General features: G+C 40.9%; 1 protein-coding gene across 1 annotated transcript in view; it reads right to left on the bottom strand.

Annotated features, from left to right (window-relative positions):
• LOC126175190 (uncharacterized) overlaps window positions 1–14,580 on the bottom strand; it is a 382,493-nt gene that overhangs the window by 63,011 nt on the left and 304,902 nt on the right. Inside the window, exon 2 of the mRNA XM_049921783.1 lies at window positions 9,534–9,597. Within this exon, the coding sequence (XP_049777740.1) occupies window positions 9,534–9,597 (64 nt within the window). The remainder of the gene's footprint in view (window positions 1–9,533; window positions 9,598–14,580) is intronic.

The raw sequence follows: 14,580 nt of genomic DNA, 5'->3' as shown, positions 1-14,580 counted from the left end.
GTTGTGAAGAAATCTTTTCACGAAATTCCAATCACCAACTTTCTCCTCCGAATGCTAAAATATTTTGTTGTCACTGACCTACATAGGGAGGAACGATCACCACGATAAAATAAGGGAAATCAGAGCTCGTACTGAAAGATATAGGTGTTCATTCTTTCCGCACGCTACACGAGATTGGAGTAATAGAGAATTGTGAAGGTGGTTCGATGAACCCTCTGACAGGTACTTAAATGTTATTTGCAGAGTATGTAGATGTAGAAGGCCAGTCAATAAAAACCAAACAAGACGGAATGTAGCGAGCGAGAGAATGTGAAAACTTCGCCTGTGGTTTTGTGAAGGCTGACTATAACATACATAAAATAACAGCCGTAGGGACAACTGAATTATCCTGTAAACGTATTTTTGTTGCTCTGAAAATAGCCTTCAAAGACGATTTCAGCGACATAACGTGCCTCACCATGACACAGCATGGTTTGTAAACGATGCTTCACCCGCAAACAAAATCTTATGTAGACACTCCACACTACTTTCAGTCCTGTGGACATAATTCGGAAATTGTAACCAATTCTGAAAGTCATTACCACGATGCTACTAATTGAGCGTAATCTCTTAAGGATGAACCCAACATAACGTAACGTAACGAGGTAACAGCGTCGTGAACCTTTGTCCCGCCGTCAGAAGAAGAGGTCGCACAAACGTCTTCTCTACTGCGCCAAATGAAAGCAGACACGTAACTCAGGTAACTTGAGATGGGGCCTCCCAGCTAATAATGCCATACGATCACTTTATTTCAGGTACTGTTCGTTAATTTACCTATGCGCTTGAATCCCATAAAAAGTACGTGTTTCTTCTGCTGTAGCTATCACACAACTTGCTCTTAATGCTATTTAGACTTCCACCATACATACCACAGTCGATAAAGTAGATTTAGCTGTCGTTTTCAACGTCGTAACACTTCTGCGATAGAGGTGCGATTATATACTGACAGATATTCTGCTTGTAGCAGTTATTTCAAACATTATAAGTAAACTTCCACGAGACTGTAAGAGTGAAGAATGAAATACGACAACAAAAAGGAACCACGACTGATGAGAGTAGTGTAACTACTATTTTAGCAGTACTAATAGTTAAAGTCATGTCACTACGAGGCAGCTTCAATGCGAACAGTACATTCCAACGAATTTCATCCATCCGACATTGTGCTCAATCAATATCTTCGTGGTAATGATTTTCAGAACCAGTTACAGTTCCCGAAGCATCGTTTACAACCATGTTCAAATCAGTCTTAGCAATATGAAAGGCTGCTTGGTTGAAAGTCCACTCTCACTGAAGGAAGTAAATGAAAATTGACCAACATAACAGTAGTTCCTTCCATTCCACATTAGTGAATGTAAGATACATAATCTAATTACATTTTTTCCAACCATTTCTTTACATTTCTGCTTCAGTGTCACTGACAATTTTGGCTAATGGTGACTAATCATAAAGGCATTAGTTGCGAATTATCAGAGTTGTTGATACAGAAAGTAAAGAAATAAAAAGAGTGAATACAGTTCCGAAACTATTCACCAACTCAGTTGTGGAATTTCGTATTTTTATACTACGCTGTGTTAATTTGAGATATGGATATTGAGCAGTTCTCACTCTCAACTATGCGTTTTCGTGAACTTCGCTGTATATCTGTGTTTGGTTTCCCGCCCTTGTTACAGTTACGTCGTGGTTCTTCTTCCTTCTACGTGTGGCAGCACTGATGTGTATCGATATTTAAGCCATGTACCGTCTTTGGTTTGGTGCATATAGTTTCCGGCTAGGGGGGTCTGCAGGCAGTCGGTAGGTTGTTGCGGACGAGGGAAGTTATCTCCGCGCGATTCAGTCGGCTAGGTCCGCTGGCAGCCCCTGCGCAGTGTCGGAGCGTGTATGGAGCTGTCCGATCGCTACGACCTACGTGGTTCACCGACCCAGGACCTTCAAAGTTGAGCAGTGGTTTCAAGGACCCAAGCCACGTTCATTCATGTTGTGGTGGTTCGTTTCGGTGGTTTGCTGTTGGAGAGGTTTTCCTGTGAGCAACACCGAGTGTTTCTGCTGCTGAAATTTAGCCGTCATGTGGTGCAATTAACTATTTTGGTTGACTACAATTCGAGTGCACTAGTGGAATTTTCTGCCTTGTGGCCGTTAGTGTTCCGGTTACCTGCCCTGGCCACTAACAAATTTCAGGCAGCATTCTTTCCTCACCTGTTGTCGCTGTCCAACGTGGTGTATAATTCTGACAGCTAATTCATGCTCCATTGTGGATTATCACGTTTGTAACCTTTTCTGAGTTCTCATGTACTGATTGGGGGAAGCAAGTTGTTGTGTCGGTCGGTCCATGGCCGTCCCCTGGTTGGGTTCCGACGGATCAAGTGTAGTTGGGCTCACCATCTGTCTCGCCTAAGTGAACGAGGGCAGACCAATCTCCCTGGAGGTTTCTGAGTGCCACCGGTGTTTAATTATCTGTTTTCAGCTGCTTAAAACTTAAGGCTTTTTTATTTTTTCCTTTTTCTTAAAAATTTTGCAAAATTAATTCTTTAATTTATCTTTCAAGCTTAAACATTGCGGCCTTCTGCCTTTAAAATATTATGGTAATATACTTTAAAATTTTGAAACTTAATTGTGGCCTTCAGCCACTGGTATTACATCTTGCAGATGTTTGTTCTATCTACTTTTCTGTGATGTTTTTTGTAATTATTTTATTGCTATCTCAATTGGATTTTTTATCTTGTTTATTTGTTAAGATTTCTTGTTTGGAGGCTTGCAGCCGTGAAAGAGTTGCATTCGGTAAAGGTCCGGGTATGTGCAGCTTTCGCTGTAAAAGTGTTATTAAATTACAATAAATTACAATTAGAGGGTGAAACTGACGCCAACCTTCTTCGGCCCTTTCCACAATCCTAATTACCTGTTCTGCCCAGCTGGTTTATCGGCCGTTTCAGATATAAAGAATAAAAGATCATGGAAATGACAAAATTCCTAAGGGATCTAAGACTGCACAATAGAATAAGTAAAGAGGTAAAGAGAAAGACAGTCGTGCAAATAATAAAGTACACTTTTGAAGTTACTATAACTTGTGAACATAAATATAGCAAGATCTGGAACGTGTTTAATACCTCAAAAATTTTAAAATGTACAGTAGCTCTTAAACACATTACGCTGCCAGCACTTGAGAGCATCCTACGGCATGTGGAGTCACAAGAAACTGGCCGGCTGCTGAATATTCAGTAGCGGCGGTAGGTCCGGCGAGTGCCGACTACGTCTTCCGGAGTGCTAATGGAAGTCCAAGTGCAATGGAAGCGTGTGGAAACGAGTTCGCGTAACCCACGATAGCAGACTTCACTACTTTCTCTACTGGATTGAGGCTATAATTTAATGCAAAAAAATTCGGGGACCACGTCTGGCAGCCTTTTCAGTAGAAAGAGGAGAGAGTTAACTTCGTAAAAGTTTCGACTGTTATTTTCTTTAGCCTTCGTTTCCTTCGGTAAGTCAACTGTAAAGCCAAGGATGGACGTAAATAGGACTTGCCTATCTGAGCTAGGTTATAGTGTCACAAGAGTGAAGTAGTGCATCTTGTGATGGTACTTAGAAATTAACTAGAGGAGAAGTAATTTAATATGTTCCCTGATGAGTACAGTGAATGTTGTGCGTAACTCAAGATCTACACACAAAGTCTTTAGTGTGCAAGTAAATTCTACCTTGTAAAACTGCCTTTTCTCATTTATACTGACCCTTAAAACTTGTGCATCTAAACTTGTCGGCATCACTATGTGAGAGAACCATTAGCGGTTGATGTGAAGGACAAAACTGATTATTTCAAATTTCAGAGTATAATAAGTTACTTTATTAGTTCTGCAACTAACAAAGAAAGCGTAAAAAGTATTGTTAACAGAACTGACAGGAAAACTATCCCTTGTTGAAGAACTTTAATGATTCAAAGAAAACTTTTATCACATCCTATTTCAAAGATAAATATTTAGATTTTTTTCGAAATTCGTATGCGTTAACAGTTAAAAGAAGGTGAAGAGCACTGAAATCTTTTCTATCAGTTTAGAGCACTATTGGAACGTTTTTTGAAAAGGACCACGGTGCACAAGTAAAACTGTGAAAAGGCAGAACTGATGCTCAAGTGCAGCGAATGTATATTAGCCTGTACTGATTCAGTATGCAACAGTGTTGTTTTTCAGGTTTCATATAGTCATAGGTCAATATTTTCAAGAGATGTCTACTTTCCAAACTATTAGTTCCAGTTTTGGGAACCAGGTGCTACTGTGGCGCTGTGAATGCGAAAAAGGCATATAGAAATCTTTGCATATGTATTGGATTACGAACACGTCTTGGGCAGAAAAGGCAAAAAAATAAGATCGGCACAATTTTGATTTTATTATTAACCGCCACTTGCACAGTTTGTTCAATAACAGCACCGGAGACGTTGACACGATTCTTATGCTGCTTTCATGATGAACACTTGCTCCAAGCAGTTCCGATGGAATCTGAGCAACGTGTTCCTGTATACTGGCCTTCAGTTCAGGTGGAGACCGACGTTGCTCCTGCTAAGTACGTCATTTTAGATATCCCCAGAGTCAAACGTCACATGAATTCAGATCAGGTGTTCTTGCAGGCCATGCATCCGGAAAACCTCTAGAGATAACACATTCGTGAAAGATTGCATTAAGCATGTCTTTCACTGGGCGAACATCACGAGGTGTTGCCGCATCTGGCATGGAAACAGTAGTTTCCGCACAGTTGTACTCCTTCAAAGCAGGAACCACATGCTGTACAAGGAGATCTCAATGATGTGAAGAAGTAGCTATACACCTGACAAGCTCTCTGGGTATATTCTCTTCAAATAAAGGACTGAGGATAAAAAAGTCACTTACGGCGAGTACAATGCCCCTTTGAGCACAAAACACGTTCTAACAGTATCCCAGATTCAACTGTTCTGTATATTCGCTGCGCCCTGTTGTGTAAAGTGTACCTCGTCGCTCAATAGAATATTGACCGGCCACATGTCATCAACTTCGATCCGTGCCAGAAAGCGAAGTGCAAATTCAAAACGTTGTTGTGGATCATGAGGTTTCAGTCGCTTCACCGTCTGGATCTTGTATAGATACCAGCGTAAAAAACACCGGAAAACATTCCGTAATATTGACCATGGGACGCACAATTCTAATGACACTGCAAGAGCACTACAACTACCCAGGGCACTTGCTGCATGGTCAGAATCCTCGTCAATAACTTCCATCGTTATAGGAAACCTTCTCTTCCAGGTGCTGTACAAATGTATACATGTAATTAGAGAACACAATGTACTCGAGGCATTATCCCGCAGCGTTTGTATTCACACTAGTATCATGGAATATGGTATTCAAACAAGCCTACCCTGGTCAGTAGTGATGAATAAGCAATACTCCATATCAACATGGTAAGCTGATGAACGTGCGTATGTGTAGTCAGTAAGTCGCAGGCAGATAATGTCATTTCTACTTCACTAAAGTGATGGTTACTCAGAGTGGACAATTAAGTCGTCAATCGTCTCCTACTTCACATATGGATTTGCATCATCATTCACAAAATAAGTAATTTATTATTTAAATATGGGTACCTATTAGTGATCTTGTTCTCATAGGGGCTGTGCCTTCATGTAAAATGACTAAAATCTCACACACATCCCACGAAAGTATAAGCATCAAATTAACACTTCATTACTCGAAATGCATATATCGTCTGTAAATTTGGTCATCACATTCTCTTATAGATTTTACCCTACACTGCAGTGGCTGCCAACCTTTCTGAGACTACTACCACTGATTACATTCAGGTATCAGTTATCATCCCTGCCCCGCCCCCACACCATCATCAACATTAGCACCTAACTAACATTTATAATCGGAAAGAATTTCCTTCGATGAATTTTGTCTTTAAAATGATGGTTCATAAATGATATTTAGTGTTTTATGTTTTTTAGTAAGCCACGGACTCAGTATGAAAATTGGTATCGCTTATTTCTAACAATATTTTTTTTCCTAGAACGATTAAGCAATTTTCAGTGGGTCGCGTGTGCTACCTACAAATCGATCTTAGAAAGAAAGCAAATTATTTATCTATTATTTATACTAGCAGACACTTGTTACCTAACATGCTTCCTCTGCGCAGCTGCTATCTCTAGGAGCCCTAGCTTTATGCATACCCTCCACCCTCATTTAAAATCAACCAGATTAAACCTGCTCACTATGTTTAGGACTATTGCTTGTAAATCACTTGATTCTTCGTTTCCCTACTTCTGAACTGGCCGAAATTTGAAGACTTCTGGCTGTTAACGCTTTGTGTGTAACCACTACCACTAATGGGATCGTTTAGCTGCCGAGAGAGCGTTGCGGAGATTGTAAACAAACCCCACTGGCAGACGTTACAAGAGAGACGTTGTGGATCACAGAGAGATTTACTACTGAAATTTCTGGACAGCATTTGTCAGGAGGAGTCAGACAACATATTACTTCCCCCCGCATACATCTCGCGTATTGACCACGAGGAGAAAATTCAAGAAATTAGATCCAATACAGAGGCTTACCGACAATCATTCTTCCCATGCACTATTCGCGAGTGGAACAGGGTTAGAGGCATCAGATAGTGGTACCGAAAGTACCCTCCGCCACACACCATTAGGTGCCTTGCGGAGTATGATGCAGATGTAATGATAAGAACAATAATAATAATGCAGTGTTGGCCCTATAGCAGATTAGTAGCCACCATAGTTGCTCTGGTGGTGTACTGTCAATTAGTTCGTTTATTGTTGTGAAGAAAATAATGAAGCAACTTCTAGTCTACTGCAGGGACTATCTACAAAGCGAGGAAGAATTTTTCAAGAGATATTTAAGCATGTGTGATGTACACACAAAGGTGACAAAACTCATGGGATACCTCCTCACATCGTGTTGGACTTCCTTTCACCCGGAGTAATGTATCAGCTCGACGTGGTATGGACTCACCATGTCGTCGGAAGTCCCCTGAAGAAATACTCAGTCATTCTGCCTCTTTAGCCATCCATAGTTTGGAAAGTGTTCCTGTACAGGATTTTGTCCACGAACTGACCTCTCGATTACGTCTCATAAATGTTCGATGGGATTCGTGTCGGGCGAACTCAGTGAGCAAATCATTCGCTGGATTTGTTCACACTGTTCTTCAAACCAATTGTGAACATTCCATGTAAACACAGCTACCACCAGCTTGCACAGTGCTTTGTTGGAAGCTTTGGTCCATGGCTTCATGGAGTCTGCACCACACAACCAGTCCACGGTTTTTCAGTCGTCTAGAGTCCAATCGCTATGGTCACGAGCCCAGGAGAGCCACTGCAGGTGACATGGAGCTTTTAGCACAAGCACTCGCGTCGCTCGTCTGCTGCCATATCCCATTAACGCCAAATTTCGCCAGACTCTCCGAACGGATACGTTCGTCGTACGTCCCACATTGATTTCTGTGGTTATTTGACGTAGTGTTGCTTGTCTGTTAGCATTGAGAACTCAAGGTAAACGGCGCTGCTCTCTGTCGTTAAGTGAAGGCCGTTGGCCACTGCTTTGTCCGTGGTGAGAGGTAATGCCTGAAATGTGGTATTCCCGGCACAGTCTTCACACTATTGGTCTTAGAATACTAAATCCCCTAACGATTTCTGAAATGGAATGCCCCATTCGTCTAGCTCCAATCACCATTCCCGTTCAAAGTCTGTTAATTCCGTCGTGCGGCGTATTCCACAAAGTTCAAAATTTCTGCCACCACTTGAAAATATGGCACTGTTCTGATGTCAGTATGCTTGTTGATTTCTTTTGTGAAATGACTGTTGGTGTAATGGATTAAGAACGTTAGATTTTCCGTACAAAACGCGACAGCTTTTCAGCGGAAAGACTGTGCTCTGCTCAGAACGGCAGCAGTAACAGCACTGCATTGCGGGAATATTGCCTGCAAAAACAGCTGCGAAGGGGCCCCAGGTCAATATATGGGCTAAAGACTATGATAATGAAATTTGAGGAAACAGGTGAATTGGCTTTTTGTGCATTAGGTTGTTCTGCAGGGAGATGGAGGTGGCCTATTCCCATTACAGTTGATAGAGTTGCTGTAGCTGTAGCCAAACATGAAGCAAATGCCTCAAATTTTATAGATAGTGCTCGAGCTGTGTCACGGAAATTGTCTCTCTCCTGAAGAACAGTTAAAAAGAATTTGCACCGCATTTTACACTAGTATCACTATAAGATTTTGAATTTGCTCCAAATGAAGCCGCAAGACAGGTTATAACGCCGTGACTTTGCCTTCGTTTTTGGGAATGCATAGAAATGGATGACATGTGGTAGGAAAAAATTTTGGACGGACGAGTCACATTTTACTCTGCACGATTACGTGAATACACATAACTATCACATATGAGGTTCTCCCACACCACATGTGCAGGAACAACCACTGCACTCAGCTTATGTGACTGTCTGGTGTGGATTTAGAAGCTCCAACATTTTCGGTCCGTTTGTCTTCCAGGAGATGACACCTCACTGGCCTCTTAGGTGTACAGCGACATCTGCAACTTATAAGCACCTCCTTGTTCAACATGTGATTCCAGCTTTGCAAGACCGCAACTGTGTTCAAGCCACTATTTTCATTCAAGATGTTCTGACACCATATGTCGCTTGCCAGGTGAAAGATTTGCTTCGGGAAACCTTCGGTAATGATTGTATTTCAAGATGTGTGGTCTTCCATTATCCCCGACCTAAATCCATGTGGCTTCTGGTTGTGGGGTATCTGAAAAGTTGAGTCAGTGACGTATCTGGCCCTTTCCTGATCTAAAGGATAGCATACGATGACATATCGCTCTGATTGCACCGGATATGAGAGAAACTGTCGATCATACTGTGTTACGGATGCATAATGTTGCTAAGTCGAGATATCTTATTGAACACATGCACTAACCTGTGACCATATCCCAATAATCATGTCATAACCACCGATACCGTATGTTGCCGCCCCCCCCCCCCCCTTCGTGCACCAACAGCACATTCTGATTGTTTATAGCACCATATTTTAACCTGATGACAGAAAGTGGAACTATTATTTTGTTCAGTATACTCCAAGAGCGCACAGATTAATGAATGTATCTACGATGTTTCAGTATCTGCGATGTACGCAACCCGCAATGGAGCACTCGGAACATCGTCAGTTTGTTGTAACCACACAACTTGGAAAGCACATACCTTATCAGTGAGAAACGCTGGGACTAATTCTTTGTGAAGTAGTTACAGAAAGCAATTTACTGGGTGTTACAGAGACTACGAATGTGAGGGACCTAAGATGACCAACTCAGATTTCAGTGTAAGAAATTGTTGATGGTTAAACAACATGTTGATGAATGTGTGTATCATATTGTGCAAAGACGAAAAGTTAGTGAAACGTTTCGGCTGCCTTAGTCACTATCAGGATATTGGTGATGAGGAGTATGGCAGAAGAAGAGAGGGGAATATGTGGCTACTCACTTCTGCTGGGCGCCCTGCAGCAGACGCTCTAGGTTCCCATCGCTGTAGTCCTCGACGCCGTCATCTGAAACACAGAAGGTGGCGCAGAAATGTCAGAAAACTACGTACATTAGTTCTTCTCTAGCTGTGCCCCACATCAACACTAGCGTGTCTCACAAGACCTGCTTATGAGAAGCGAGAAAATTTTAATGTTTGTAACTGCGTTACATATTTTAACCAGCTGTACTGTTTCTTCACTGTAACAATCGATTTCTGTCGATACTCGGGCGATCTTCAAGTTATCTGTAGATAACTTTTCGGATTATTTGGGTACGCCACACTGTACAGGGTAGGTCAGAAATCACACTCCGAATGGTTCAAATGGCTCTGAGCACTATTGGACTCAACATCTTAGGTCATAAGTCCCCTAGAACTTAGAACTACTTAAACCTAACTAACCTAAGGACATCACACACACCCATGCCGAGGCAGGATTCGAACCTGCGACCGTAGCAGTCCCACGGTTCCGGACTGCAGCGCCAGAACCGCACGGCCATCGCGGCCGGCACACTCCGAATGTTCAACATTATTTTCAACCTAGAATACATTTCCAGATCCATTTAAATACGCAACAGAAAACGTATTTAAATGTCAAGCATGGAATAACAAAGAAACGAATGTCTTTACAGACGTATTACATATTTCCAACACCCTCTGTCTGCTGACGATATGTTGTGTATTGTCTTTGGCCCAGAAGTAAACATTTCGAGACCCGGAGGTAAGATACACAGAACTTTCACCTGTCAATATAACCTTTCGGTGAGTAGCTAATATTGGAAAAACTGCAACTAACTGTTCGCACGAACGACGTCTTGTATTCACCCATTGTCAATTAACTCTTTGATGCTGCCGGGTCGAAATGAATAGTAATCTTCTTTCATCATCCAGTGATGCTTGGAGATTCTGGTACTGTTCATCCGTCGACCGCTTCCTCGCCAGATTTGCTAGTGAACGAAGCAATGATGCATTTAAGCTTTCAGGTCTTTATTGCTGTTGACATATTTCTTGTGTCTTCCACTGCCTGGACATATTTCAGAGAACCAGTTGTAAAGCCCTTTCTTTTCAGTTTCCGAAGATTAGCCTCCGTTGGGGGCTCTTTCTTGAAGCGATTAAAAAAGTTATCCCTAATTTTACCATAGGTATTGCTAAAAAGAAGATATACTTCATTTGTGCCTCTGCTTGTATCCGACATTACAACACAATCACCTTGGTAGCAAAACAGAATGCAATCACATGCCGTAGTATTCGCCAGAACCTCAAGCAGACCGACATGGTGATGCCTGCATTTTCTTGGGATGACGCCTGCATTGTTGTAATTTGATGCATTGCAAGTATCGGATGCAGTGTTGTAATTTGGGTGACTTGTGCCAGAAGACAGAAGTCCTACGGGCAGGGCAATTTATTTTCAACCTAGAATACATTTCCAGACCCATTTAAACTCGCAACTTTATGTTAAGTTACTCCATTACTTTAGATCGTGGGTTCTGTCCAACCATGTACAGAGTTTCGCCAAGAAATAAACTAATGTATACATACAAAAGCACTAATCGACTGTACATCGTATAAAATCATTCCTTTGTCATAAACAATAGAGAGTTACATTTATAGGATGCACAGTTCATAACTGCTTTTGTTAGTATATTTCAGTTTCCATAATGAATTCTCGCTCTGTAGCGAAATATGCGCTGATTTGAAACTTCCTGGCAGGTTAAAACTATAGAAAAGATGTACGTCTGGAAGGAAAGCAGTAAGGCTGGGTCGTGGAAACGAGGGTATAATACAGCTTGGTCGGTAGAGCGCTCTCATGTGAAAGACAAAGGTGGCTGTTTTGATTCTCGGTTCGGCAAACAACAACTCTTGTGTGTGTGGGGGGGGGGGTTGGGGGGTGGAGGGGGGGGGGGGAAGGGTGGGATTGCCACTGTGCACGGATGTCATATACCATTTATAAAAAAAGAAGTATTCTTCTGATACAAATAATACGAAGATAGAGTAAAGGCGAAATCGATTCTTATACTAACTAAATAGTAGGCTACTGCTCGGGATAAAGAAAGAGAGGTTTCTTACGAGTACTAACAATAACTACTCGTATGCATAACTAAAGATAATATCTTGAGAAGCAGTTTAATTGTGCCTAATATTTGGTTTACTTGGACAATGGCGACAATGTGTATAAGGAATCTAATAGTCGAGTACGGTAATTCAATAAGGAACAAAAATTAAACGCACAATTTAGTAAAAGACGTAGCTTCAAAATTTACGGATAAAAAATTATTACCTTTTGGTAACTTATATCTAAGTGAAATGCTTAGAGGCAGAGCATATACAGTATGTTTTAGACTATGTAAAATTTGTTGAACTGGGATAAAATTGAAGTGTTAGCTACATAAATTGCGTCTCAATTATAATTATAGAAACATTACTAATTCGTACGAATACTGGTGCTATTGTTATGTCTGGGTATTTTTAAAACTTGAAAAATTATGTCCAGAAAAAAGACATCATTAAACTGTAATATTGTCTTTAAGTATATCACCAACAACCATCCTGACAAAATTACTGGGCTACTGGAAATAGGATTGCTAAATTGTATTTATACAGAATGTGATCATTACACGATGATGGATATATTATGTGAAAGTTATCAGTATCTCTTCCAAACGTCTATGTACATTTAAACAATTAGGAGTTATCTTAAGTCAAAGAAGACTATGAAGTGATTTTGGAAAGGTGTGTGACATGGAGAAACTAAGAAGAGATTTGTTTGTCAGGTGTGTTGTGTGAAAAATTTGCTTTGCAATTTCATCGTGTGACAAAGTAGCCACTATGCAGTGTTAGAGCCCATGTTTAAACTTTAATGTGTATGATTCCTTAGAGGAGTCATAAGCAACAATAAACCATTAAGATACTAAAGCTGACGGCCTTCTCTTAACTTACTTCGATTAATTTCACAAAATTCATTGTGTAAAATATATACAGAGTTGTTAATTCTAACCTGAAGATAATAACTACACATTTTGGACTTCTACGAGATAATTATGGGAAAAAACAAGTGTATTGTGCCTCCTAGTTTTGCTAGGCATGAAAGCAGCAGTAATTAGTTGAAATAATCATCAACCAGTTGCACAAAAAGAATTTTACCTTCTTTACCGGTGCAAAAGTTTTCCTTTTGTCGTAAGCGAGTGTTTGTAAGAATTTTCAGCAAAACGTGAGAAGCGAGTAAGCCGCTCAGATGTGGCACCGCTGCAGGGCTTACAGATTGACGCCATCCATTTTATTGGGCTGGACAACGTATGTGCGTGGCGTGCTCTGGACATCTAGTGCTTCGGGAGCGTCTGACGTCGACAGTACTCATCCATCACGTGGTCGACAGCTGTGAAAGGCTGCGAAACATCGCCCTCTGGACAGCAGCAGCTGCGGCGAGATATACTCTGAACATAAAGCTTTTGTTGATGTTCCTGCGATTTCTGGTTGGCACAACACTGTAGGTTCACGTTATAACGTCATTAGAAGACCAACTCTGACTAATTTGTTTAAAAATTTCGGGAATTTGACCAAACTGAATAACATTACATAACTTGCAATAGACACCCGTACTATGCAATCCAGCAATAGTGTTTGACAGAAGATATGAATTCCAGTGAACTGAAAGAAAGATCGTCATTACCTATCTTTAAACATCCTATGTAGTAAACATTTTGATGAGTCTTATTTTATTTGATTACAAAATTACTTTCATTACGAAATTATGTCTCTATAATTAACATCGCGAGTCGTGACGACAAAAATATCGTCGATCATATCAATCAACGTCCGGTGCTTATTTTAAATTTATTACTCATTTATCAATTGTTTGTATGTTCTATAGAAAGCAGCAAGAATGTTGGCTGCTTCTCTTGAAATTGCCATTTCATTACATCGATAAATATACATTGGACCGTTGACTATTTTGAGCTTTGAAATATATTTAAACTGCAACTCCATGTTACGGCTTAAAAACAGGAATTAAAAGGAAAAAATTAACCCTATTGTCATTTTATCCATTTTATCAAGACCATTTATTCAGTTGATAATGTTCTATTTTCAAGAGCTTGTCACGTCTGTATATGAAGCGACCGCTGCTGCAACGAGAGAGGTATTGCGTATTACATGAAATGTATATGAAGATAGTAACTGTTCTCGAAAGAACGGATACCATTGGTGATCGTGCAGCTTCTCTAGAATAAATGATAATTAATTGAAACCCTCAGCTGCTGACAGGTGTTGTTGACATACCCTGATGGAGACAGCTGAAACTGTGTGCCCCGACCGGGACTCGAAGCCGGTATCTCCTGCTTACATGATAGACGCTCTATCCATCTGCGCCACCGAGGACATAGATGAATAGCGCGACTGCAGGGACTTATCCCTTGCACGCTTCCAGTGAGATCCACAATCCCAACTGTCAACAATCTACATACGTAATGTTCCTAATAGATACTTTGCCCATCCACTCGTTACTCGGGTTCACTTAAGCTGACGGGAAGTTGAAAGGTTAGGCCACTTATAATCGAAGTTTTACCCCGTATTAGTCTTTCTCCGCTGCTGTCACACATTTTTGTCCTTATGTACCATGCGGTTTGAGGCGCCATGTCACGGATTGCACGGCCGCTCCCGCCGGAGGTTCGAGTCCTCTCTCGGACATGGGTGTGTGTTGTTCTTAGTGTAAAGTTTAAGTAGTCTAGGGACCGATGACCTCAGCATTTTGGTCCCTTAGGGATTCATACACATTTGAACATTTGACAAACAAACTGACACTATTATTGGCTAGCTGCAACACTCGTTCTTGATACCTGTTTGACGTGCTGAAGAATATAAATAGGAAAAATATTGCGCTTAGTACTTTTAAAATATTATAAGTGTGCTGAATGAACGAAATAAATACCAACGTCGTTTTCGAACGTCTCGTTCCTACCCCCACCCTAGCGATAGGAAGGGTATTTTAGTCTACTTTTACACAAATAATGATACA

The sequence above is a fragment of the Schistocerca cancellata genome, chromosome 3 (assembly GCF_023864275.1).
Source record: "Schistocerca cancellata isolate TAMUIC-IGC-003103 chromosome 3, iqSchCanc2.1, whole genome shotgun sequence".
Taxonomy (NCBI): Eukaryota; Metazoa; Arthropoda; class Insecta; order Orthoptera; family Acrididae; genus Schistocerca; species Schistocerca cancellata.
The sequence above is the reverse complement of the archived record's forward strand: the minus strand, read 5'-3'. Positions and strand labels throughout refer to the sequence as shown.